Below are 23,627 nucleotides of genomic sequence, written 5' to 3'. Positions count from 1 at the left end.
TGTTAAGTGTGGGCTGTTGGAGGCTTTAGACTTTCTGGAACTGGGACGAAAGAGAGGCTGGAGGACTGTGTGCTCTAGGCTGGCCAAGAGGGACCATGCTGTAACTTTCTGATCTCTGTGCTAACCACGGATGCTCTATGTCTTCCAGAAATCTATATCTATCCCTCCTGCTTTCCCGACACTGGCTGAGAGTCCAGTCCGATGCTGAAGGTGGGGGTGTGTTACTCCCTTTGGGTGTACAAGTCTCCCTCGGGTGTCCAACTCAGGTGGACTTGCTGGGTGGGAAGGGAGCTGAGGGTTTGGTGAAACTAAGTGGCTTGCGGTCAGGAAAGAGTGAGACCCGCAGAGCGGGGCTGGTACACTGCAGAGGTCCTCGCGGGGCCTGTTCCAGAGCACTGGATTGGTAGATCCATGGCAGGATCTGTGTCTCAGTTTTTCATCCGGGGTCACATGCTGCTGCCTCCTCCCTTGAGACCTGGGAGCCTGAACTGAGCAGCTGCTGCTCCCCCAGCAGGGTCCCTGTTGGGGAGAGAACAACTCTGGCAGGCCAGTGGTGGGGTACCCACCTGTGGGGGTCCAGTCCTCTTTTCCAAGGACTCTGTAAAGACTCCTCCAAAGTGTCACAGGTTCGGCAGGAGAGATTAAGGGACCCCCACATCAGAAGATCCCATGGCCCAGAGGTGAGAGCACTGGGAGCCCCCTGTTCAAATCCTTTCTCCCCATCAGGCAGAGGAGGGAATTGAACCTGGGCCTCCCACATCTGGATGATTACTCTGACTCCTGGGCTACATGCTTAAGGGAGGGATCACACACACACACACTCTCCTCTGGCTGTTTTTTGCAGCTTGACATCTGCCTAACTCATTCTCACAGGCAGGCACCTAGGCCACCTGACTCCAGCAGAGGGGTTCCCAGCGGTACATTCGCAGGCAGAAAGAGGTGCTGGGAGGCTGCTGAGTGCGCCCAGGGCTGGGATTCACCTCACTTCCAGCTGCCTCCGATGCCAGGAATCTTGCCTGTGCCAGCTGGGTGTTAGCCCCAACCACAACCAGCCTCTCACCACTGGAGGGCCCCCCTCCCCGGGCTATACCAGCCCTGCAAGCTAAGAATAGACCCACTCCAGCCCCTGGAGGATCCCTTTGACCCTGAGAGCATCCCAATGCCAGAAGCCAAGGGGCTCCCTGGTATTGAGCAGTTTTAGCTGGCTTAATCAGCCCAACTCACTGTTGCCATAATGTGGATCTAAAAGGTGCTGTGTCGTATAGCATTGGAAAACTACAAACTCACTGCTCAGTGATATTCTTGCATGAGGTACGTGCATATACATGAGCAGGAATATGTTCTTAAAAACCTGGCTGTCAGGCTTAAGTCATCTTGCCCCAGATAAAGGAATGTGGTTCTTCCGCCTGCCTGAACCTGTCTGCAATGTAAATAGAGCGAGGGCAATGAAATTACATTTACACCAAGGGGAGACAATGTCAACCAAAGTGGAAGATGGCACTTCCCACTCTCAATGGGAGATGGAAGCCACAGCTCCAAGAAACCTTCCAGCCTCCTGAGGCGAGGTCATTGAACTCTGGAAGCTATAACCAGGCCACAAAGCCAGCTTGGCACACATTGCTGGGCAGATCAAAGCGGGCCGAGCTCCTGTACACCTGTGAAAGGTGGAATCTTCCAGCTAAGGGGTTTGAAGGTCCCCAGATACTGAATCTAGGCGAGAAACATGCTGAGACACAAGGCTCAGATTCACTGAAGATAAATGTACACACTAGAAAGCACGTTTTCTGTGTAACCTCTCCTCGCTTTTTCACACTTGCTGGACATCCCTTAATCCTAGGTTCCCTGGGAATAAATTCAGTTTTAGTTTTACAACAAACCATCTCAGTGCCGTGTGAGTCCTCAGCTAACTAACAGGGTGGGGCTGTGCACTGTCTCTTTAAGAGAGCAGCAGACTTACTAAAGTTCTGTGAGTGCGCTCAGGAGGATCTGACCCAACACAAGTGGTGACAACCCCTCACTGGTCTGGGTTGAACCCCACAGCATCACAATGGCAGTAGGCCAGTTTCACCTGCCTGGGACAAGGGCCTACGCTCACTAAAAGTTACATTTTCTACCTGATAAAACAGATCGTCACCCGAAAGGTCAGTCTTTCACAGTGTTTGCAAGGGCCAAGGAGCCAGCCCCCAGTCATCCAGGAAGTATCCCGTTTCTGTGACTGGATGCAGAGTGTCTTGTGACACACTGAATCGGTCTTTTGTCTTTCTTCCCAGGCAGGGTGATCCCCTCGCTGTCAGATCCTCCTTGTCACTGTCACAACCTTTCAGTGTTTATAGATCAGCTTTGATGGTTTTCCATTCATTTTCTGAATAGGCGCAATGGTGGACAGTCGGTCAACTCATTGCATAATGGGCTAGCCAGGAAAAACTCACTCCAATTTAAATGGGCTGTCACCAAAACGAGGGATTCCCTGGTGACTCTCTTCCACTCCAACACCATAAAGGGATAACTTTCAATATAGTTACGTTATTACTTCTCTATCACCTATACATGCATCTTGCAATATTTATGAGTATCAACACATACTCCTATTCTGAAACAACACATTATAAGCTTTCAGGAGAGATCTCACATGCTACCCCTTATGGATAAATACCAGGAAAATATTAAGTGTAGTGAGTTTGTCAGGTGTGGGACAGGAGTTGCTTGTACTGAACAGTGAGCCTTTTCCCCTGGGCCTTTGTGTTACAAAGCCCCGAAACCTGAGCTGCAGGGAGAAGTTTATCTCCATTAGAGGAGCGAGGACTAAGTCATACCCTCTCCTCAGCATCTCCCCTTGGCTGTCTTAGGCAGCTCCCTGCCTAGCATGCTGGCTTTTGTGGATCCCATTCATAGGCCCCTCTCTCTCCCCATGCTTTGTATAGGGAGACTGGGTGACTGAGTCAGGCTTTCTAGATCACGTTGATTGATTTTTCTAGTCTCTTTGTGGATCCAGGCCTTAGTAGCTGCCATCAGCCGGGTCTTTGGTCTCTAGACAATTGCAGACCAGGCTGAAGCAGAACGGTCTAGTTACCAGATGCCATCCCATGTCCCTTTAGAAGTTTCTGATGTTCACCCAATAAACCAGCCTTCTCCTGAGGGGTACCTAGAACACTCCCTGACTTTTCTTTTTTTTTTTTTAATTCACCAGTTGCAGCAAAATTATTACATTATGCATAGGTGGCAGGAGAACACCCCCTTTGGGGAGGCTAATCCGCCAGCCCCACCCCTTCCGCCAGGGGTGCCCCCAAGGTGGAGCTCCAAGCCCCCCCGCTGCTGGAGGAGCCCCAGCCGCCCCAAGCCACCGGCTGGCCTGAGTTCTGAGGTGAGCCACTGGACTGACCCCCGCCCCGGGCTGGCCCAAGCCGCCCAGGGCAGCACCAGCCCCTGGCAGCTGGGGGGCCCAAGCTCCAGGCCATCAGTTGGAGCTGAGCCCCACCCCGGCTTCAGGGAAGAGGGGGAGGGAGGCGGGGCCTTCAGGTGGAACATGGGCGGGGCCACACCCTGGATTAGGGGAGGTGTAGCCTGCCCTGGCCTTTGATACCCACCGCCCATGACATCGCATCCAAGAGACAAAAACCATTGTGTTGGGTGTACGGCCTCCCTTTGCTCGGCTACAACTAAATGAAAACATACCTAGCTCTCAACAGCACTTTTTATAGCAGCTCGAGAAGCCCTTTACAAAATTTATCATTCCTCTCCACAACTGCTCCACCCAGATTAAAAAACACCCACCTCTCCACGCTGATTAACTCCCCTCCTGCAGGAGGTGGGCGAATGGGAAATGTTGGCCAGAGGGGACTGCCTCTGCAGATGGATTTTCCCCACTGACCCACAGAAGATTCAGAAAACCAACGAGTTGGCAGTTCTAGCATCTGTAGTCTGAGGTGGTGAAGGCTGGGGCTAGTGGCTTCCCAGACGGCCGCTGGGATCCTTTAGTCGAGACAAAGGACACTGGGAATTTGAGAAGTTAATTTCTACTTTATTATTTGAAAGCAAGAAAGAAAATATAACCATCCCCACCCATCCCAAGGTTCGGCACAGCCCAGCCCAGCGCTGTTCCCAGCTCCCGTGGGCACCAGGGAGAGAAGAATGAGTTAAAGCTGGTAGAAAAGCACAGACAGTTCACGAGAAATGCTGGGACCCAGTCACAAAAGCAAATGTTCCAGAGCAGGAAACATGGGGAGTTCAGGTTTGAGGGAAGCCATGCGGGGTGCGTGGAGCCCAGAGTGTGTCTATAGTCCACACACAGGAGACTGCGGTAGGTGAGGAGAAGACCAGCAGGGCCAACAGGCTCTCTTTGGGTTGATCAGGCTTTAGGGCTGGCCAGACCTGTTCATTTCCCTGGCTTCCTTCTCCCTTCTGCCCAGCCTCATCCTCTCAGCAAGCAGGAGACCCTCCCCCTTTCCCATCACACCTCTTGGGGTGTCATCTGTAGCCCTTTAGACTTCAGGGACAGCTTTGCCCAGCACTGGTAGGAGAATTCCTGTCTCTCTCTGGCACTGGTGTAGTGAGTTCACAGTTCTCAACCTCAGCTGTCTGGCTCTCAAGAGCAAACCCAGCAGTTTACCAGCTCTGTTCCCCCCATCTCCCATCCTCTCTCTCTACTGACTGGATCTCACATCACTGCAGGGATCAGGCAGTAAATTCTTTCCCCATTTCAGTCTGCATCTCAGAGTTTAAATCTAGTGCTCACCCTCAGTGTCTGTGGGATAGATATTGATCATTGTCATTGTTCAAACCACGCAAAAATCACATGACAAGGTTAAAATGAAATATACAAAAGACTATTCTGACAATCGTTTGTCTTGTGATTTCCTCAATAAATCTGAGCTACATCCTGTCAAGCTAAACTAATATCAAAGTACGTGACCAAACAGCCTGTAGGAACAGAGAATAACCCACAGTCCAGGGTGTCTATAAATCACTTTCACATTCATAAGGTGAAATCCCAGAGAATCTTAAGACTCTATATCAGGAAAATAAATTTACCCATTTCCCTCTGAACTGGCTAAGCCTGCTTTATTTCACACCTTATGGTTGTTAGTTACAAAAGTTTTAGCATGAAGAAAGAAAGAAAGAAAGAAAGAAAGAAAGAAAGAAAGAAAGAAAGAAAGAAAGAAAGAAAGAAAGAAAGCCCAACTTCCCATCTACAAATGACCTGAACTACCCTAGAAAAAGCCTGGAAGGAATTTTTACCAATATATGGAAACAGCAATAAACACAGAAAGCTCAATCTGTGCTTTCTTCTCCAGCCCTCAGAAGTCTGATTTAGGATCAGGGAAATCAAACGGTCATTCCTAAGCACGGAGAGCTAAGAACACTGCGGCAAATGACACTTTGTGAGGTGGAGGGGCAGAATGAGGAGGATAAACTAGGGGTGAGCAAACGTTTTGGCCCAAGGGCCACATCTGGGAATAGAAATTGTACAGCAGGCCTTGAATGCTCACACAATTGGGGTTGGGGTATGGGAGGGGGTGAGGGCTCTGGGTGCGGGTGTGGGTTCCAGTGTGGGGCTAGAAATGAGGAATTCAGGGTGTGGGAGGGGGCTCCAGGCTAGGGCGGGAGGGTGGTGGGGGTGAGGGCTCCGGCTGGGGGTGCAGGCTCTGGGGTGGGGTTGGCGATGAGGCGTTTGGGGTATAGGAGCATGCTCTGGGCTGGGACAAAGGGGTGATGAAGGCTCTGGCTAGGGGTGCAGGCTCTGGGGTGAAGCTGGGGATGAAAGGTTTGGGGTGCAGGAGGGTGCTCTGAGCTGGGATCGAGGGGTTTGGAGGGCGGGAGGGGGATCAGGGCTGGGACAGGGGATTGGGGAGAGGCTATGGGGTGCAGGTTTCAAGCAGCGCTTACCTCAAGCAGCTCCTGGAAGCAGCGGCATATCCCTTCTCCGGCTCCTATACAGAGACGCGGCCAGGCAGCTCTGTATGCTGCCCTGTCTGCAGGCACTGCCCCCGCAGCTCCCATTGGCTGCGCTTCCTGGCCAATGGGAGCTGCAGGGGCGGCAATTGGGGCAGGGGCAGTGTGCAGAGTGGAGCCCCCTGGCTGCCACTACATGTAGGAGCTGCAGGGGGGCCATGCTGCTGCTTCTGGGAGCCATGTGGAGCAGCACCGAACACTACTCCCCAGCAAGAGCTCCAGAGGGGGACAAGCCCCAGCACCTGCTCCCCAGCAGGCCAGATCCGGCCCATGGGCGGTAGTTTGTCCAGCCCTGGGATAAACTCTGCAAGGTTTGGACAGAGGCTGCTGTGTCCCTGTGGAGCGTGAGGGTGATGGGGGAAGGAGGGAATCCCTCAGACTCTCCCCGTCGCTCACAAATAAAACAGAAGCTAAAACACCACATTTCACTGTCCCTGCTCCCACTTCTGTAGTATCTGTTTACTTCTGGCCCATAAGGGAAAAAACGTACAAACACTAAATGCTTTTCAGCAGGGCCTGGAGTAATGATAGACTATCTAGGAATGAGAGAACCTACCCCAGGCACAGGTGCCGGAATGAGGGATGCTGCTGCACCCCCTGGCTTGAAGTGGTTTCCATCATATCCAGGGTTTACAGTTTGGTTCAATGGCTCTCATCACCCACACTGGACAGATTGGTCCAGCAACCCCAGAGGGGGAACTCAGTGACTCTAGCAATCACTCTGCTAATGGTGAGGTCCGAAGGAATTAGATGCTCAGGCTCAGTCTAGGGTAGGATGAGTGCGGGCGGGTCAGAGGAGACGAGCTGGCTGATGCTGACCACGTTTCCTACCGTAGACAGGCCCTCGGAGGCTGATGCTGCGGAGGCAGAGGTGGGATCTCCAGGCCTCCCACGAAAGGCCCTGTGGCAGTGGTTCTCAACCTGCGGCCCGATCAGCACACAGCTGCAGCCCACATGACATCCTCAGGGCCATACAGGTAGTATTGGATGCGGTCCACATAATGCATTATGGGCCACATATGCAGCCTACAATGGTAAATAGGTTGAGAACCCGCCGCAGTCTGTGGGAATCAGCCTCTCTCAGTGGTGCTGTCTGAATGCAGCGGGGGCAGGGAGAAGGGGCAGAGGGGGTGAGTGAAGAGAGGCAGCACCTCTCTACCCCTGTGCTCTCCCTCGCCTCTTATCCCATCATCCCCAAACACTCAGCAGCCCAGCACCCCGCTCCCCCTGCTTCCCAGTGCCACCAGCCTCAACCATTCAATCCGCAGTGTCCTCCCCATAACCCATCGGCCTGGTCCCTTATCGGTTGATCCCAGAGAGTCCAGCGCTCTGGGGGATTCGGGGAGGGGAGGAGTTAAGGAACAGCTCCAGGTAAGTGGGGGAGCCCAGTGCAAAGGCTGGTGGAAGATGGGAGATAGGGACAGGTGTGTAGAGTGAAGGTGGGGCCTGGCCCAAGTGTCCTTCTCCTCAACTCCATGGCAGGGGGATGGGCAGCTGGATCCTTGGGAGCCAAATATTCCTGATGTGTGTGGGAACGAGGAAATGGGTTTGTCACCATGGCCAGCCCCAGTCAGGGCCCTGACAGAATTTCCCTGCTGCGTGGAGGAGTCTCTGATGTCCAACCCGGCGTTAGCTCTGCTTGAAGTTGAGTGGAGCGGACAATGCTTGATTCTGTGGGAGCACCAACTGAAGATTCCCCCACATTCAAGTTCTCCCTCTTCTGTGGATTGCTGATGGGTAATAATGTGTGAGCTCGGATTGAATCTTTTCCTGCATCTGAGGTATTTCTAGAGTCTCTCCCTCTTGTGTGAATTCTCCGGTGTTTAGTAAGATTTGAACTGTTATTGAAGCTTTTCCCGCAGTCCACGCATTTATGGGGCTTCTCTCCAGTGTGAATTATCTGATGTGTAATAAGGGCTGATCTGCGACTAAAAGTTTTCCCGCAGTCCACGCATGTATGGGGTTTCTCTCCCGTGTGGATTCTCTGATGTGTAACAAGGGCTGATCTCACTTTGAAACTTTTCCCACAGTCAAGGCACTCATGTGGTCTCTCTCCCGAGTGGGATCTCTGATGTGTAACAAGGTTTGACCTCTGAATGAAACATTTCCCACACTCAAGACATTTATAGGGTTTCTCTCCCGTGTGCATTCTGCCATGTATAATAAGAGACGATCTCTGACTAAAGCTTTTCCCACACTCAAGACATATGTAGGGTTTCTCTCCCGAGTGCATTCTCCCATGTTTAATAAGGGATGAACTCTGACTGAAGCTCTTCCCACAGTCCAAACATTTATGGGATTTCTTTCCTGTGTGGATTGCCTGATGCGTAATAAGGGTTGATCTCACAGTGAAACTTTTCCCGCAATTGAGACATTTAAAGGGTTTCTCTCCTGTATGCATTCTCTGATGTGTAATAAGGGCTGGTCTCTGACTAAAACTTTTCCCGCAGTCCAAGCACTTATGGGGTTTCTCTCCTGTATGGATTCTCTGATGTGTAATCAGGGCTGATCTCACAGTAAAACTTTTTTCACAGTACAGGCACTTGTAGGGTCTCTCTCCCGTGTGCGTTCTCTGATGCGTAATAAGGTTTATGTTCTGATTGAAACATTTCCCACACTCAAGACATTTATACGGCCGCTCTCCTGTGTGGATTTTCACATGTTTCATAAGGGATGATCTCTGACTGAAGCTTTTCCCACATTCCCAGCATTTATGGGGTTTCTCTCCTGTGTGGGTTCTCCGATGGGTAAGAAGGTTCGATTTCCGATTGAAGCTTTTCCCACAGTCGAGGCACTGATACATTCTCTCTCCTGTGTGGATTCTCCGATGTTTAGTGAGGTTTGAGCTGTCACGGAAACTTTTCCCACAATCCAAACATTTATGAAGTTTCTTTCCTGCATGGATTGTGTGATGCATGATAAGGGCTGATTTCACACTGAAACTTTTCCCACATTTGAGACATTTATACATTTTATCCGCCATATGGATTCTCTGATGTGTAATAAGGGCTGATCTCTGACTAAAACTTTTCCCACAGTCCAAGCACTTATGGGGTTTCTCTCCCGTATGGATTCTCTGATGTGTAACCAGGGCTGATCTCTGACTAAACCTTTTGCCACATTTCAAGCATTTATGAGGTTTCTCCCCTGTATGAATTCTCTGATGTGTAGTCAGGTTTGAGATCTGATTGAAACATTTCCCACACTCAAAGCATTTATAAGGCCTCTCTCCCGTGTGCTTTCTCCCATGTATAATAAGGGATGATTTCTGGCTGAAGCTTTTCCCACAGTCCAAGCACTTATGGGGTTTTTCGCCTGTGTGGATTCTCTGATGAGTGATAAGGTTTGATTTCTGATTAAAGCTTTTCCCACAGCTGAGACATTTATAGCGTTTTTCTTCCTTGGGATTTGTCTGTGGGTCTGTGGTTTTCTTGGGGTCCTTGCATCCTACCCCACATTCAATGGATTGTTTCTCTTTCTTTATTGGGTGGTTTCCCAGCTGCCTCTCTGACCTCTGCTGACTTCTCCAAGCTTTGCCCTGGTCCAAGGACTGGGAAAAATTCCCTTCGGCTCTTCTCCAAAAGTTCCCCTGCAGTTCCACTTGATCAGGATCTTCCTGCTGTGAATTCTTCTCCTTGTTCTCACTCATCATAGCCTCATCAACTGCTGGGAGAGAGAGAGAATCCAGACAAAAATAATTCCCTGTGATGGGAAGAAAGGACAGAACAGGGAACAGCACAGAGGGGAAAACACAACATGGTAACTGTTGGGGAGACTGAGGGCTGGTCTACACTACACAGTTAGGTCGATGTACGGCAGCTTACATCGACCTAATTATGTCAGCGTACACACTAGAGCCTTGTCCTGCCAGTGGAAGTGCCCTACTACACCCACATAACAACTCCACCTCCAGGAGAGGTGTAGGGCTTAGGTCGGTGTAGCGAGGGAGACGCATTGTCTCTGTAGACACTGCGTTCCTTACATGGGCTGTTGGCTGTCTTGTCAATTTGACGGCTCTGCTGGAGCTTTGAAATGGACAAGAAAGCCAGACTCCTAGCTCCACAGCTGGGCTGCTGCCAGCTCTCTGCTCCAAGCCGGGCTACCACCTGGGCTTCTGGCTTGGGCTACCGCCCATGCTCTCCACTCCCCACTAAAAGCCCTGCTGCCCCACCAGTCCAGGTGCCATGTTCCCTGCTGGCAGCCTGGCTGCCCTCCTCACTCTCGGCTCCCCACCGAGAGCACAGCAGCCAACTGGACTCCGGGCACAGATCTCTCCACTGGAGGCAAGAAGCCCCAGGCAGCTTCCCCCAGCTCATGGCTCTCAGCTCCCCAAGCTGCCCCTCTTCAGACAGTGGAAGCGCTCTGGTGAAGACACAAACCACCGACAGAAGGAGGGGAGCGTGGACATCAGCTACAGCAGTAATTACTGTGGTGGCTGTAAGTTGACCTAACATAGGTCGACTTAAGATTGTAGTGTAGATATGCCTTCAGAAATTGGACTCTGCCTCCATATCCCCATACTCCCAGGGAAGTAAAGTCGGGGATGAATCTCCTTACAGTTAATGTAGGGTCTGATGCCTTTTTCTGCAGCCCCATTAGGACAGCAGGAGCCATGAGCCAAGAAGCAGAAAGTCACATTCCCTCTAAATTATATCAAAACAATGAAATATTGGGCTGCTAAGAAGTAGATCCTGTCCTAATAGCACCCACCACCACCAGATAAAGAAACAGATCTTAAGATGTTTACAGAAAACTTAGTTTGACAGCATTCTGTCTGGCAAGGAATCACTTATCAACAGTTGTGATTGTGAAATCCGTACTTCTTTACTGTTTGTCTTTATGGTCCCTGCTTTGCTATTGTTTATCTATATGGTCTCTGTCTGGTTCTTTGCTTGTTTCTGTCTGATAGTAGTGCGGCAGCTGCCCCACTCCTGGAGAACAGGGGTTAAAAGCAGCCAAGCTAGGCTGATTGGGGAAGCAGCCACAGCTGGGGCCATGCCAATCAGGGCCCAGCTTGCCCTGATAAAAGGGCTGTGGGGCCAAGAGCCAGAGGAGTCTCTCTCTAGCTGTGGAGAGAGAAGGACCTGGCTGCCTGAGAGCAGAGCAGGACCGGACCTGGCTGCCTCAGCTCAGCTCAGCTCAGCTCAGCTCAGCTCAGCTCAGCTCAGCTCAAGCCTGGCAAATCCCCAGGCTAAGGCCTTGCTAAAGGCCAAAGCAGGTACTGGGGCTACAGAGGTGCAGCCTGGGAATCGCCCAAGATCAGAGCTGCCAGACTTCAACCCCCTGCTGATTCTATCATGCAGAAGCTGGAGTCCCCAGGCAAACCAATCCTGACTGGCCACCAGGAAAAGCTCATCTGCCTTATTGGGAGTGGTGAGCATTGTATGCATACTGTGTGTATTCTGTCTTGGTAACCGTGTAAATAAATAGAGGTTAAGGATATTACTGTGTAAGGCTCTTTCACTGGTAAAAGGTCCTGTAAGCACACAGAAGATTATGCCCTGACCCCTAGGAACAGGGCAGGGGGCCTAAATGAATTGCGCTATGCCTTGAGTCCTAGGAACAGGGTAAAGGTGAGGGCCATAGAGTGTGCGGGTAACACTAAAGGATGGTTGGGAAGCCATAGGTGATATCCACCATGATGAAACGATACCAGAGGGCTACAGCCTGACTGGGTGGGGTGAAACACAACCCGGGGAGCTTGCTAATAGCACAGCTTTGGGTGTCCCAGCTTTTTCATTCACTCGCCAGATGGTTTCTGTTTGTGTCACTGATTCCTCACCTGAGCGGGTGCCTCTGTGGACCTCCCATTCCGCGGATCCCTGGAGATCAGGGACCCACGGCTCTTCCCCTCTTTCCAGCTGGGTGATCAGCTCTGGTTTGGGAACAGGAAATCCTGCTGGGAAGGGGAATCAGGAAGATGAGTGTGTATCTCAAGTATTGACAGTATCTGTCACAAAGAACATTCCCTGAGTTCAATCTGCCCCATGCTGAGCTGGGGGATTGTGGAATCCCAAAGGACGGGAACATGGTCACTCTAACTATGCGGATGTGGAATCTGAACAAATGTAGACAAGGCCACTGGGCCCCCCCGGGAGAGGCAAATGTCTGTGGGGGGAAGAGCTGTCACAGCATCGCTGGGGGTTTCCAGGATCTGTGCACTCTGGGGGACTTGCTGATGTAGACACAAACCCCTGCCTAGTTCTAAACCTCCAGAACCCTCCCCATGGCTGGAGCTAGTCTCAGGAATGGAGGATCACAGGGACGGAGAGTGTAAAGAGACACCAGGAGGGTGATGTAATGTCTTTTCTTGGGTCTTTTTCTTGAAAGCATGTGTCTTTCACTAACCAAAGTTGGTCCAGTCAAAGGTAGTGCCTCCCCCACCTTGTGTCTGTCCATCCTGGGACTAACGGGGCTACACCAACACTATAAATTAGTGAGAAATAATACAGACAGGGCCATACGCTGCTTCTGCTCCTTAGAAAGCTGGAGGGATGGGGATGAATCAGCAGGTTTATGATTCCATTGGAGGGGGTATGGCAGTTGTAGTCAACAGGCAGACTGTGGGCTAAATCTGGACTGCTGGACATTTTTGAATGGACCCCAAAATCTTTGAATTTACTTATATTTATTTTCTTGAGTCTGGATCTTGACTATATTTTGACCAAGAAATATGCATGTGTAGACTCTGGGGTCCATTCCCTGATCAGTTAGATTAGAGGGGAAGAACTGAACAGATTCAGACATGCAGACCCCACGGCTTTTAATGGTTGAGGGGACAGGAATCCCTTACCCAGTGAGATCACCATCTCGTAGTTCTCCTGCATGACGTCCCTGTAGAGGGCTCTCTGACCAGGGTCCAGCAGAGCCCCCTGCCCCTGGGTGAAATACACAGCCACCTCCTCGAAGGTCACCGGCATCTGAAACAACAAGAGTCCCCATTCAGCACCTGCTGCCCCAGCCACAATCCCACTAGTCACAAGGGAGGAGGCCCAGAAAAGCAGAATCCCACCCCCACCCTGCTCAGAGCAGCCAGTAGGCTTCAGGGAATGGGAAAAGGTGAGAGCTGCTTGTCCCCCCCAGCACACGGAGCAGAGCAGGGTCTTCTCATTTCCCACACGCCTGCTAGCCAGAGGCAGATACAGGAAGCAGAGCTCTGAGCCGGGGACAGGGTCAGGAATCCCGACAGCTTCCCTTCATATTTCACAGCAGCCTCTGGCCAGTGGGGTCAGGCTCCAGCACTGGGAGTCTGGTCACTTTTCCCAGCCCTGCCCAGGGGGGTGTTTCCTGGTTCAGAAATGGGGGAATGCTCCCCCCTGACCATGGGCCTGTTCAGAGAATCAGGCCTAGGTTGAACATTTCCCAGCAGGTTTATCACATCCTCGCCCCCCCCCCGCCTCACTGTGTGTCTTTCCTGCCCCTCCCCTTCTACAGCAACCCCCCCTTGCAGCTCTCTGAAAATCCCCTACCTGAGCTGGCTCCATCACAGCCATTTCCCTTCCCTGTCCCCTGGAAGACGGGACGATCTGGAGCAAAACGTGGACGTGATTCCTCAGCCTGTCGGGGCGATGGGGGAAGGTTTCAGGAGGGGCTTGAGTCCATTTCAGACTTTGATTGCCTCCGCAGGCTCTCTTCCTGCAGACAGATGCTCTAAACCAGGGGTTCTCAAAATGGGGGTTGGGACCCCTCATGGGGTCACCAGGTTATTACATGGGGGGTTGTGAGCTGTCAGCCTCCACCCCAAACTCTACTTTGCTTCAAGCATTTATAATGGTGTTAAATATACAAAAAAGTGTTTTTAATTTATAAGGGGGGGTTGCACTCAGAGGCTTGCTATGTGGAAGGGGTCACCAGTAAAAAAGTTTGAGAGCCACTGCTCTAGACCAGGGGGTTCTCACAACAGATTGTTTGGTGGCCTTAGAGTGCAGCCACCAAATCTTGCTCGTGGCCACTCTGAAAAATTTTCCCAAAATACTTAGTTAACTTTAGAAAAAACAAACAAATATTAGGGCTGTCAATTAATTGCAGTTAACTCAAATTAATTGCAATTAAAAAAAATTAATTGTGACTAATCAGTTAATTGCACTGTTAAACAATAGATTCATAGATATTTAGGTCAGAAGGGACCATTATGATCATCTAGTCTGACCTCCTGCACAACGCAGGCCACAGAATTTCACCCACCACTCCTGCAAAAAACCTCATGCCTATATCTGTGCTATTGAAGTCCTCAAATCGTAGTTTAAAGACTTCAAGGAGCAGAGAATCCTCCAGCAAGTGACCCGTGCCCCATGCTACAGAGGAAGGCGAAAAACCTCCAGGGCCTCTTCCAATCTGCCCTGAAGGAAAATTCCTTCCTGACCCCAAATATGGCGATCAGCTAAACCCTGAGCATATGGGCAAGATTCATCAGCCAGATACTACAGAAAATTCTTTCCCTGGTAACTCGGATCCCACCCCATCTAATATCCCATCACAGGCCATTGGGCCTATTTACCATGAATATTTAATTACCAAAACCATGTTATCCCATCATACCATCTCCTCCATAAACTTATCGAGTTTAATCTTAAAGCCAGATAGATCTTTTGCCCCCACTGCTTCCCTTGGAAGGCTATTCCAAAACTTCACTCCTCTGATGGTTAGAAACCTTCGTCTAATTTCTAGTCTAAACTTCCTGGTGGCCAGTTTATATCCATTTGTTCTATATATCCAATAGAATACCAATTTAAATTTATGAAATATTTTTGGATGTTTTTCTACATTTTCAACTATATTAATTACAACACAGAATACAAAGTGTACAATGCTCACTTTATATTTTTATTACAAATATTTGCACTGTAAAAATGATCAAGAAAAGTAACCGTATCTTTCAATTCACCTCATACAAGTACTGTAGTGAAATCTCTCTATTGTGAAAGTACACCTTACAAATGTAGGGGTTTTTTGTTTGTTAAATAATTGCACTCAAAAACAAAACAATGCAAAACTTTAGAGCCTACAAGTCCACTCAGTCCTACTTTTTGTTCAGCCAATCGCTAAGATAAACCAGTTTGTTTACATTTATGGGAGATAATGCTGCCCTCTTCTTATTTACAATGTCACCTGAAAGTGAGAACAGATGTTCACATGGCAGTTTTGTAGCTGGTATTGCAAGGTATTTATGTGCCAGATATGCTAAACATTTGTATGCCCCTCATGCTTCGGCCACCATTCCAGAGGACATGCTTCCATGCTGATGACGCTCATTTTAAAAAAAAAAACATACGTTAATGAAATTTGTGACTGAACTCCTTGGGGGAGAATTGTATGTATCTGACCCTATTTTATCCGCATTCTGCCATATATTCCATGTTATAGCAGTCTCAGATGATGACTCAGCACATGTTGTTCATTTTAAGAACACTTTTGCTGCAGATTTGACAAAACGCAAAGAAGGTACCAATATGAGATCTCTAAAGATAGCTACAGCACTCGACCCAAGGTTTAAGAATCTGAAGTGCCTTCCAAAATCTGAGAGGGATGAGGTGTGGCGCATGTTTTCATAAATCTTAAAAGAGCAACACTCCCACGTGGAAACTACACAACCCGAACCACCAAAAAAGGAAATCAGCCTTCTGCTGGTGGCATCTGACTCAGATGATGAAAAAGAACGTGCATCTGTCAGCACTGCTTTCTATTGTTATGGAGCAGAACCCGTCATCAGCATTGACACATGTCTTCTGGAATGATGGTTGAAGCACGAAGGGACATATGAATCTTTAGTGCATCTGGCATGTAAATATCTTGTGATGCCGGCTACACCAGTGCCATGTGAACACCTGTTCTCACTGTCAGGTGACATTGTAAACAAGAACTGGGCAGTATTATCTCCTGCAAATCTAAACAAACTTGTTCGAGCGATTTGGCTGAACAAGAAGTAGGACTGAGTGGACTTGTAGGCTCTAAAGTTTTACATTGTTTTGTTTTTGAATGCATTTTTTTGGTACTTAATTCTACATTTGTAAGTTCAACTTTCATGATAAAGAGATTGCTGTACAGTACTTGTACTAGATCTGAAAAATACTATTTCTTTTGTATTTTACAGTGCAAATATTTGTAATAAAAATAAATATAGAGCACTGTACGCTTTGTATTGTTGTAATTGAAATTACTATATTTGAAAATGTAGAAAATATCCAAAAATATTTAAATAAATGGTATTCTAGTTTTGTTTAACAGTGCAATTAATTGCAAATTTTTTTTAATAACTTGACAGCCCTAATAAATATGCACATATCCCTGTCCAAATCCTTGTAATTTATTTATGTAGGGTTCTTCTCCACCCCTCCGCCCCGCCCCACATTAACTAGAAAAAATAATCATAGGACTGGAAGGGACCCTGAGAGGTCATCTAGTCCAGTCCCCTGCCCTCATGACAGGACTGAGTATTATCTAGAACATCCCTGACAGGTGTTTGTCTAACCTGCTCTTAAAAGTCTCCAATGATGGAGATTCCACAACCTCCCTAGGCAATTTATTCCAGGGCTTCACCACCCTGACAGTTAGGAAGTTTTTCCTAATGTCCAACCTAAACCTCCCTTGCTGCAATTTAAACCCATTGCTTCTTGTCAGTTAAGAACAACAATTTTTCTCCCTCCTGTTTCTAATCAACTTTTATATACTTGAAAACTGTTATGTCCCCTCTCCGTCTTCTCATTTCCAGACTAAACAAACCCAATTTTTTCAATCTTCCCTCACAGGTCATATTTTCTACACCTTTAGTAATTTTTGTTGTTCTTCTCTGGACTTTCTCCAATATGTCCACATCTTTCCTGAAATGTGGCACCCAGAACTGGACACAATACTCCAGTTGAGACTTAATCAGTGCAGAATAGAGTGGAAGAATAACTTCTTGTGTCTTGCTAACATACAGTTGTATTTTGGTGCTCCTGGCCCTCGCTGCCTCCCCTGGCGTGCCCCCCAACCCCATACCCTCTGGCCTCCACTGCCTCCCTCTGCCCCACACGGATCTCCCCTGACCACCACTGCCTCTCCCAGCCCTCCACTGCCCCCTGGGCTCCCCATCACCCCCTGGGCCCCACTGCTTCCCCCCAAATTCCCTTCTGCAGCCTCTCACCCTGCTGCTTGCCTCTTGACCACGGCTGCCAGTAAGGTCGGCCCTGATGAAGCCACACCACCCTGAGCCGAAGCCCAGAGCCAGAGCCCCCTGGCTGGAACTGGGGGATGTGGGGCGGCTGAAGCCCAGAGCCCCACAGCTGAAGCTGGGGTAGAGGGCCTGGAGCCAGAGCCCCAAGGCTGAATGGGGTGAGGGGGATTAAGTCCTCCCCTGGAGCCCCGCAGCTGAAGCTGGGGACGGGGACTGAAGCCCTCCCCTGGATCCGTTGGGCACTGCTTTGCCCCCTCCCCCCTCTTTGCCCAGGAGGCTGTTGTGAAACGACTGCTCTAGACTCTGCCAGGCTGGGGAATACCCTCAGGCTACGTCCACACTACCAGGGCTACAGCAGCACAGCTACTGTGCGGCAGGAACACGGCTACAGCCCCGTAGCGTGGACGCTCCTACAGCAGCGGCAGAGGTTTGTCCATCAGATAATCCCACCTCTCCAATCCGCAGTAGCTCGTTCAGGGGAAGAATTCTCCCGTCTGTCAAGCTGCGTCCACAATGGGGCTCAGGTCAACTTAACTATGGCGCTCGGGGCTCAAAACTTTGCCTTGCCCTGAGTGAAGCAGTAGATGGATCTGATTGCTCACTGTAGCCCAGGCCTTACAACACAGACCCGGCCCCTCCCAGCACGCTCCACCCACCAACACTTCCAAACCCCCCCAGCATCAGAGCTGGGCACAGTTCATGGCAACTGCTCCTGTATTTCTGCTCAGTGGTCCAGCCAGGGCACCCGCTGGGCCCCGTCCCAGCGATCGCCTCTCATGCGTGGAGACCAAGTCTTCCCTAGGCCATGTCTACACGAGCACTTATGCAGGCAAAACTTCTGTCGCTCAGGGGGGTGAAGAAAGCTCTCCCCCTGACACAGCAACTGCCGCTCACTGAGCTGGTTTTATTGTGTAGACGGGAGAGCTCTCTCCTGTCGGCGTAACGTGGCCACACGAGCGGTCTCAGAGCGGCACACCTGTGCAGCTCCCAGTTTGTAAGTGCAGACGTGGCCCAAGGAAATCCATCGCACTCATACTGTTCCCAAAAGGCCTTTGAAATCCCTAATATCTCCCAGAGATGGCATCAGTCCCGTCTTCCCCCCAAAGGATACCCATACAACCGTACAGCAGCCCACAAGCAGTAGCATTGTCAATACAAGGGACTCCCAAAATGCTTACACTTAATTCAATACGGATTAGAATCACAGACCCATAGGGTCAGGGGAACCACAAGGATCATCTACTCTAACCCATGCCAAGATGCAGGATTTGTTGTGTCTAAGCCACCCAAGGCAGAGGGCTATCCAGCCTCCTTTGGAAATCCTCCAGTGAAGGAGCTTCCACGACCCCCCGAGGCATCTGTTCCATTGTCCTCCTGAGATTTTTCCCGAGATTTATTGTAAATCGCTTATGCTGTAGTTTGATCCCATTGCCTCTTGTCCTGCACTCTGGGGCAAGAGAGAGCAACTTCTCCAGATACCAGCCTCCTCTTCTCCCTCAGCAATAACCAGAGCCCTCTAGTCTGATGGCAACACCTAATGAACGAGCTGCCCCGGACTCCCCCTGCAGCCCCCAGGGACAGGCAGGTAGATGCTGATCTCACTGGCCCATCCGCACTCACCCCCTGCCAAAGCCAGCCGTGAGTCTGGTCTGACACCGGTGTGGGTGAGATCTGAATCCATAGCACAGGGAAGCTGCCATTGTCTCTCTCACCACCTCTCTTCCTTTTCACTGCCTCTGTCTCTCCCTTCCCCAGCCAGCCTCCAATTGCTCTCCCATTCCCCCTCCGGCCTCCCCAGTCCCCTCTCCCCGCATCCCTTTTCCTTCACTAGTTCCCACCACCCAGATTTCCCTCTATTCCAGCCCTGTGTCCTGTGGGCTCCACAATTCTCCCCCATACAGTGATCCCCCTGCGTTGTTTCATCCTCCATGCAGTGCCCCCCCTGCCCCTGCCCCCTGCATCGCCCTTCAGCCTCTGCACTCATCACACATCCCTGTTCATCTGTAAATCCCCTCTTGCACACACCCTCTTCACACATCTTGGGGCTCCCACCCCCCTTTGTCCCCCCACGTGTGGTTGTCTCAGACCCCAGCGCACACACGGAGCTGGCGGCAGCTTTCCTGGGCACAGGGCAGGGAATCGCAGCCCACTATGCTGGGAGCAGTCTGGGGCCAAACCCTCCTGCTGCAGCCTGGGTGTGACGGCGGGGGGGCACCGCTCCCTGGGGGGACAGATGGGAGGGTCTCTCTTACCTTCCCTCCAAGTGGTGCCATCCCTGGGAGCAGAGGTCAGGTTTCCCCTTAAGCGATGTCTTGGGCAGGCTGGGGTGTCTGGACTGATAAGTCTCTTGGGGAATAGCAGGAATGTTACTCTCTCTATATTAACCTCTCCCATCTGCAGCCAGGACTCTGGGGTTGCCAGCAGCAGCTGCTGGGGCTCTGGATCTTGCAAGAAGCGTGGATCCCACAGCGGTCAGCAACAAAAAAGCCTGGTCTACACTACAGAGAACCTCGACCTAATTATGTCAGTGTCTCCACCACAGTGCTGCTGCTTGTCAGTTTCAGGCCTGCTATTCTCTCCCCTCTGCAGCCACAGCTCACAGCTGGAGCCATGAAATTGACAAGAATGTCAATTTCACAGCTGGTAGGCTCCCTGCTGTGAAATTCAGCCAGGGGCTGGGCTCACAGCTAGCACCTCCCCACCCAACTGTCAGCCAGGCGACAGGCTCACACCTGGAGCCACCACCCCTCACCTCAGGGTGACAGCAGAAGCTGTGAGCCACCCCACCACCCACTGGGCTCAATTTCACAGCAGAGAGCCTACAGCTCCAGCTGTGAGCCCTCTGCTGCTCTGAGCCAGGATGTCAATTTCATTCCTGGTAGGCTCTCTGCTGTGAAATTGAGCCCTGGGCTCACAGCTTGGGCTCTCACCCCAGAGGCGGGGGGGGGGGGGGGGGGGGCTCCAGCTGTGAGCCCTGTGCAGCTGTCAGTGCTCCACATCCGGATGTCAGTGTCCCACATCAGTTGGTGCAAATGCTCCTGGTGAGGATGCGCTCCACCAGCAGAAGGAGGGCAGTGTGGACCCCAACAGCCCACTCAACTACAAGGGTGACTGTATGTCAACCTAAATTAAGTCGCCCTAATTTTGCAGTGTAGACAAGCCCTTACTGCACAGATTCTGATGCCGGGACCCGGTGGTCACTCCCACACCAGCTTTTTCTAGGTCCCAGCGATAAACCTATTGCATTGTCGCCACCCTGCCCCTCAGGGACCCCATGTCCCCTGGGCGCAGGCAGCTTCTCTCAGCATTAAGGGGTCATCGTACAAAGCAGCCACCACGTCAATGGGAGGACAGAAAGGAGACGTACCAGTCCCTGGGAGGCAGGAGAAGGAGGATTTCTATCAAGACTCAGGATGATTCCAGAGAGTCCACAATACAGAGACGGGGGGGAGATGGGGTCCTAGAGAGGCTACCCAGAGGCTGGAGCTGCAGGGGACATCTTTCTCAGTGACACTGACTCCCGGTGTGATTCACTCGGGGAAGTAATTGGCACAGGGAGCTGTTGGCCAGGGACGGTCTCTTGTCTCCACACCACACTCGCTGGCTACCAGCCCTGGGCCTGAGCTTCCCTAACTCGGGTCATGGAGCTGTGCTAGGCCACCAGGCTTGGTGGGTTCATCAGCTCCTAAGAATAACCGATCAAGGGGCCCTCATGTCCACTCCTGCAGGGATCTCTGCCGCCCCTTTCCTGGCCGGTACAATTTGCTACTGGGTAGCAGCTACTGACACCTAGCTGTTCTCTTTTGCTGCCCTTTCACAATTTTGCTGCCTCTGCCTTTCCCCAAGCTCTGGTGGAGGGGTCGCAAGCTGGGATGGAGGGGGGGTGTATTCCCCTCACAATCGGCTCTCTCTCACCTTTCCTCATCCTCTACTTTTCTGCATCTCCTGGTCCCAGAACAGCAAAGAATGATGGACGGGAAAGGAAGTCTGCTTCCTTTCCCCAGCCTCTGGTCCAGAGGTAGGAACTTGTGATGGAGGGGGGCATGTCTGTCACAATTTGCTACCACTGTGAAATCACAATTTTAAATTTGGGCACGAAGAAAGCTGTCTCAGTAATCCAGAAAAGCATTGTACAGAGCTAAACCTCAGGGCTTTGTATGTAAATCCCTGAACGAAGGTGGTGTTATTTCTTTATTAGTCTCTTTCCACTGTAGATCGTTGGGCAGCGGGTAGAATAGGCCTGGGGAGGCTAAACCTCCCCAGCTAGGCTGTGGCCCTGCCCATGCGTCGCCCCAAGGCCCTGGTCCTATGTCCCGCTCTTCCCCCGTAGCCCCACCCACATTGCTCCTCCTCTCGCCCTTGCTCTGGTTCTTCCCCAAAGCCAGCAGGGGCTTTGCGGTGCTGTGCCCGGTGGCCCAGAACTCAGGCTGGCTGAGGCAGGCATGCTGGGGCTCGGGCCGGCTGGTGGGCTGAAGCTTGGGGCAGCTGAGGCGGGCAGGCTGGTGCTTGGGCCAGACGGCAGGCCGGGATTCGGGCCAGCTGGCAGCCCATGACTCAGCGAGGCTGGGGTGGGCAGGCCAGGGCTCCTCCAGCTGCAGTAGGGGGCTCAGGGCTCCGGCAGGCAAAGAGGGGAAGGCCTCGGGCAGCAGGGAGAGGGCTGAGGGCTAGACTCCTCAAATGCAGGGTTCAGGTGCAGCCCATGTGTAGATCAGGCTGCACGGTTTCAATAGTAAACAAACACTGAATGCATACAAAACACTGAGTATGCCGCCAAACCCTATAAACAGTATTTAAAATACTTACAAACACCTTTTAAGTGCAAGCTATTAGGCAGAAAATCTACCACTGTCCCTTTTACCGACTTATCCCCCTTCGTCACACACGCCCTGAACAAGTTTCCGACACAACATTTGCACTGCTGTACTTCGGCACACGCGGGTGGGTGTAAACAAAGTGCACTGTGGTCCAGGAGGGAACAGAGAAAATACAGGGGATCTCCCTGCGTTCTGATCTTATTTCAGAGACATTTTCTCAGCCCTTTTCCTCACTGCTAAAACTCAAGCGCTCTCTCCTGACTGTATTTTTACCTCAAAATAATCCTGTACTTTAGTTACCCCATGGTAAAAAACAAACAAACCCTAAACAATAAAAACTAAAATAACACTTTTTAGCAGTGAGGAAAAGGCCGGGGGGCTGGTGGGGAGGGCTGGACTCACAATGGGATGGCACCATCGGGATGCTGAGCGTTGCAAGGACTATCTTTTAGGTCCCTAGCAAGAACAATCCTGTGATCCACAAAGCTGAGTTAGGTGTCTAGGCTCCCTATACTGACTCTGCGGAGAGGCAGGTGCCGGAGAATGAGATCCACAAAGGCGAGGAGCCACCTCAGCCTGCCCATGGGAGATGCTGACCTAAGACCTGCCTCGGCTCTCACAGACTTTGGCGCCTAACTCTCAGTGGCAGGAAGGCACCTAGCCCTGCCTAGCGCTCCACGGATGGGAGCCCAGCTCCTGGAGTCAGGTGGCTCAAGCCCCTCAACTGTTCCTTGAGCTAGGCAGGAGCCGAATACCACCCGAAACAGCCAGAGGTAGTGGTTCTGGTACTCCCCTTCTATCTTTCAGTGCTCACCTGGGATGTGGGAGACCCCTGTTCAAACCTCCTTTCCCCCTCTGCTTGAGGGGGGCATTGAACCTGGGTCTCCTACATCCCAGCCCACTTAGACGCCAGCAGAAGGGTTCCCATTCATGGATCCCTAGGCAGACCAGGCACCTTCCTGCACCTATGAGGCATCATGCAGAGCTAGCGACTGATCCGGGATTATTTTAAACACTAAAACTTTGGGAGGGGAGGGGGTATGTGAAATGTGCAGAATCAGGTCTCCTTGAGCAGCTCCATGCCTCTGGGATGCAACTGTGTGAGAACCCAGCCCTGGGAGCGGGTGCTGAGGTGTAGCATCCCCCAAGGGGGAGGGGAGCCCCTTTATACCTCAACATCCTTTTCTGCAACCACTGCAGATTGCTCATCCCCATGGCTGTCGCTTTTAACCCCTCTACACCCTGGGGTTTCCCCACTGATACTGTCTGGCCGGGCCTTAGCCACATTCTTAACCCTGGTTCCTACCCCGGTCTCTGATTTCCCCATCTCCTTCCCCTACCTCCAGCGCTTTGACCCTCCTGCACATCAGTTTGCCCCTGCACGGATTCTCTCCCCCACATTTGACTCCTTTGCCCCCCTTCCCCCTACGGCCAGCAGAGACCCCTTGGCCTCCCATGCAGGAGAGGTGAGTGAGCGGCACCCTTCACACGAGCCCCTGCACCAGCTGCAAAGCAGCAGATGGTGGGGGCAGCGGACGGCGGCACCCCCCGTGTGTCTGCCCCAGCCCCAGCCCCGCCCGGCCGGGCTCCCCCCGCCCCGCGCACACCGGGGGCTGCGGCAGCTTTCCCGGGCCCGGGGCAGGGAATCGCAGCCGGCTCCGCGGGGAGCAGCCCGGGGGTGCCGGGGGCGGCGGGTCTCTCTTACCTTCCCT

The 23,627-nt window shown here is 51.5% G+C and overlaps 1 protein-coding gene across 1 annotated transcript in view; it reads right to left on the bottom strand.

Annotated features, from left to right (window-relative positions):
- Positions 1-3,997: 3,997 nt before the first annotated feature.
- Positions 3,998-23,627, bottom strand: part of LOC140897490 (uncharacterized) — a 61,951-nt gene continuing 42,321 nt past the window's right edge. The window contains 6 exon segments of the mRNA XM_073310219.1: positions 3,998-9,615; positions 11,732-11,848; positions 12,743-12,869; positions 13,419-13,506; positions 17,072-17,397; positions 21,442-21,713. Coding sequence (XP_073166320.1) covers positions 7,520-9,615; positions 11,732-11,848; positions 12,743-12,869; positions 13,419-13,506; positions 17,072-17,397; positions 21,442-21,713 — 3,026 coding nt within the window. The 3' untranslated portion in view covers positions 3,998-7,519.

Source organism: Lepidochelys kempii, chromosome 14 (genome assembly GCF_965140265.1).
Source record: "Lepidochelys kempii isolate rLepKem1 chromosome 14, rLepKem1.hap2, whole genome shotgun sequence".
NCBI classification, from domain to species: Eukaryota; Metazoa; Chordata; order Testudines; family Cheloniidae; genus Lepidochelys; species Lepidochelys kempii.
Note: the sequence above shows the minus strand (reverse complement) of the source record. Positions and strands in the feature narration are given on the sequence as shown.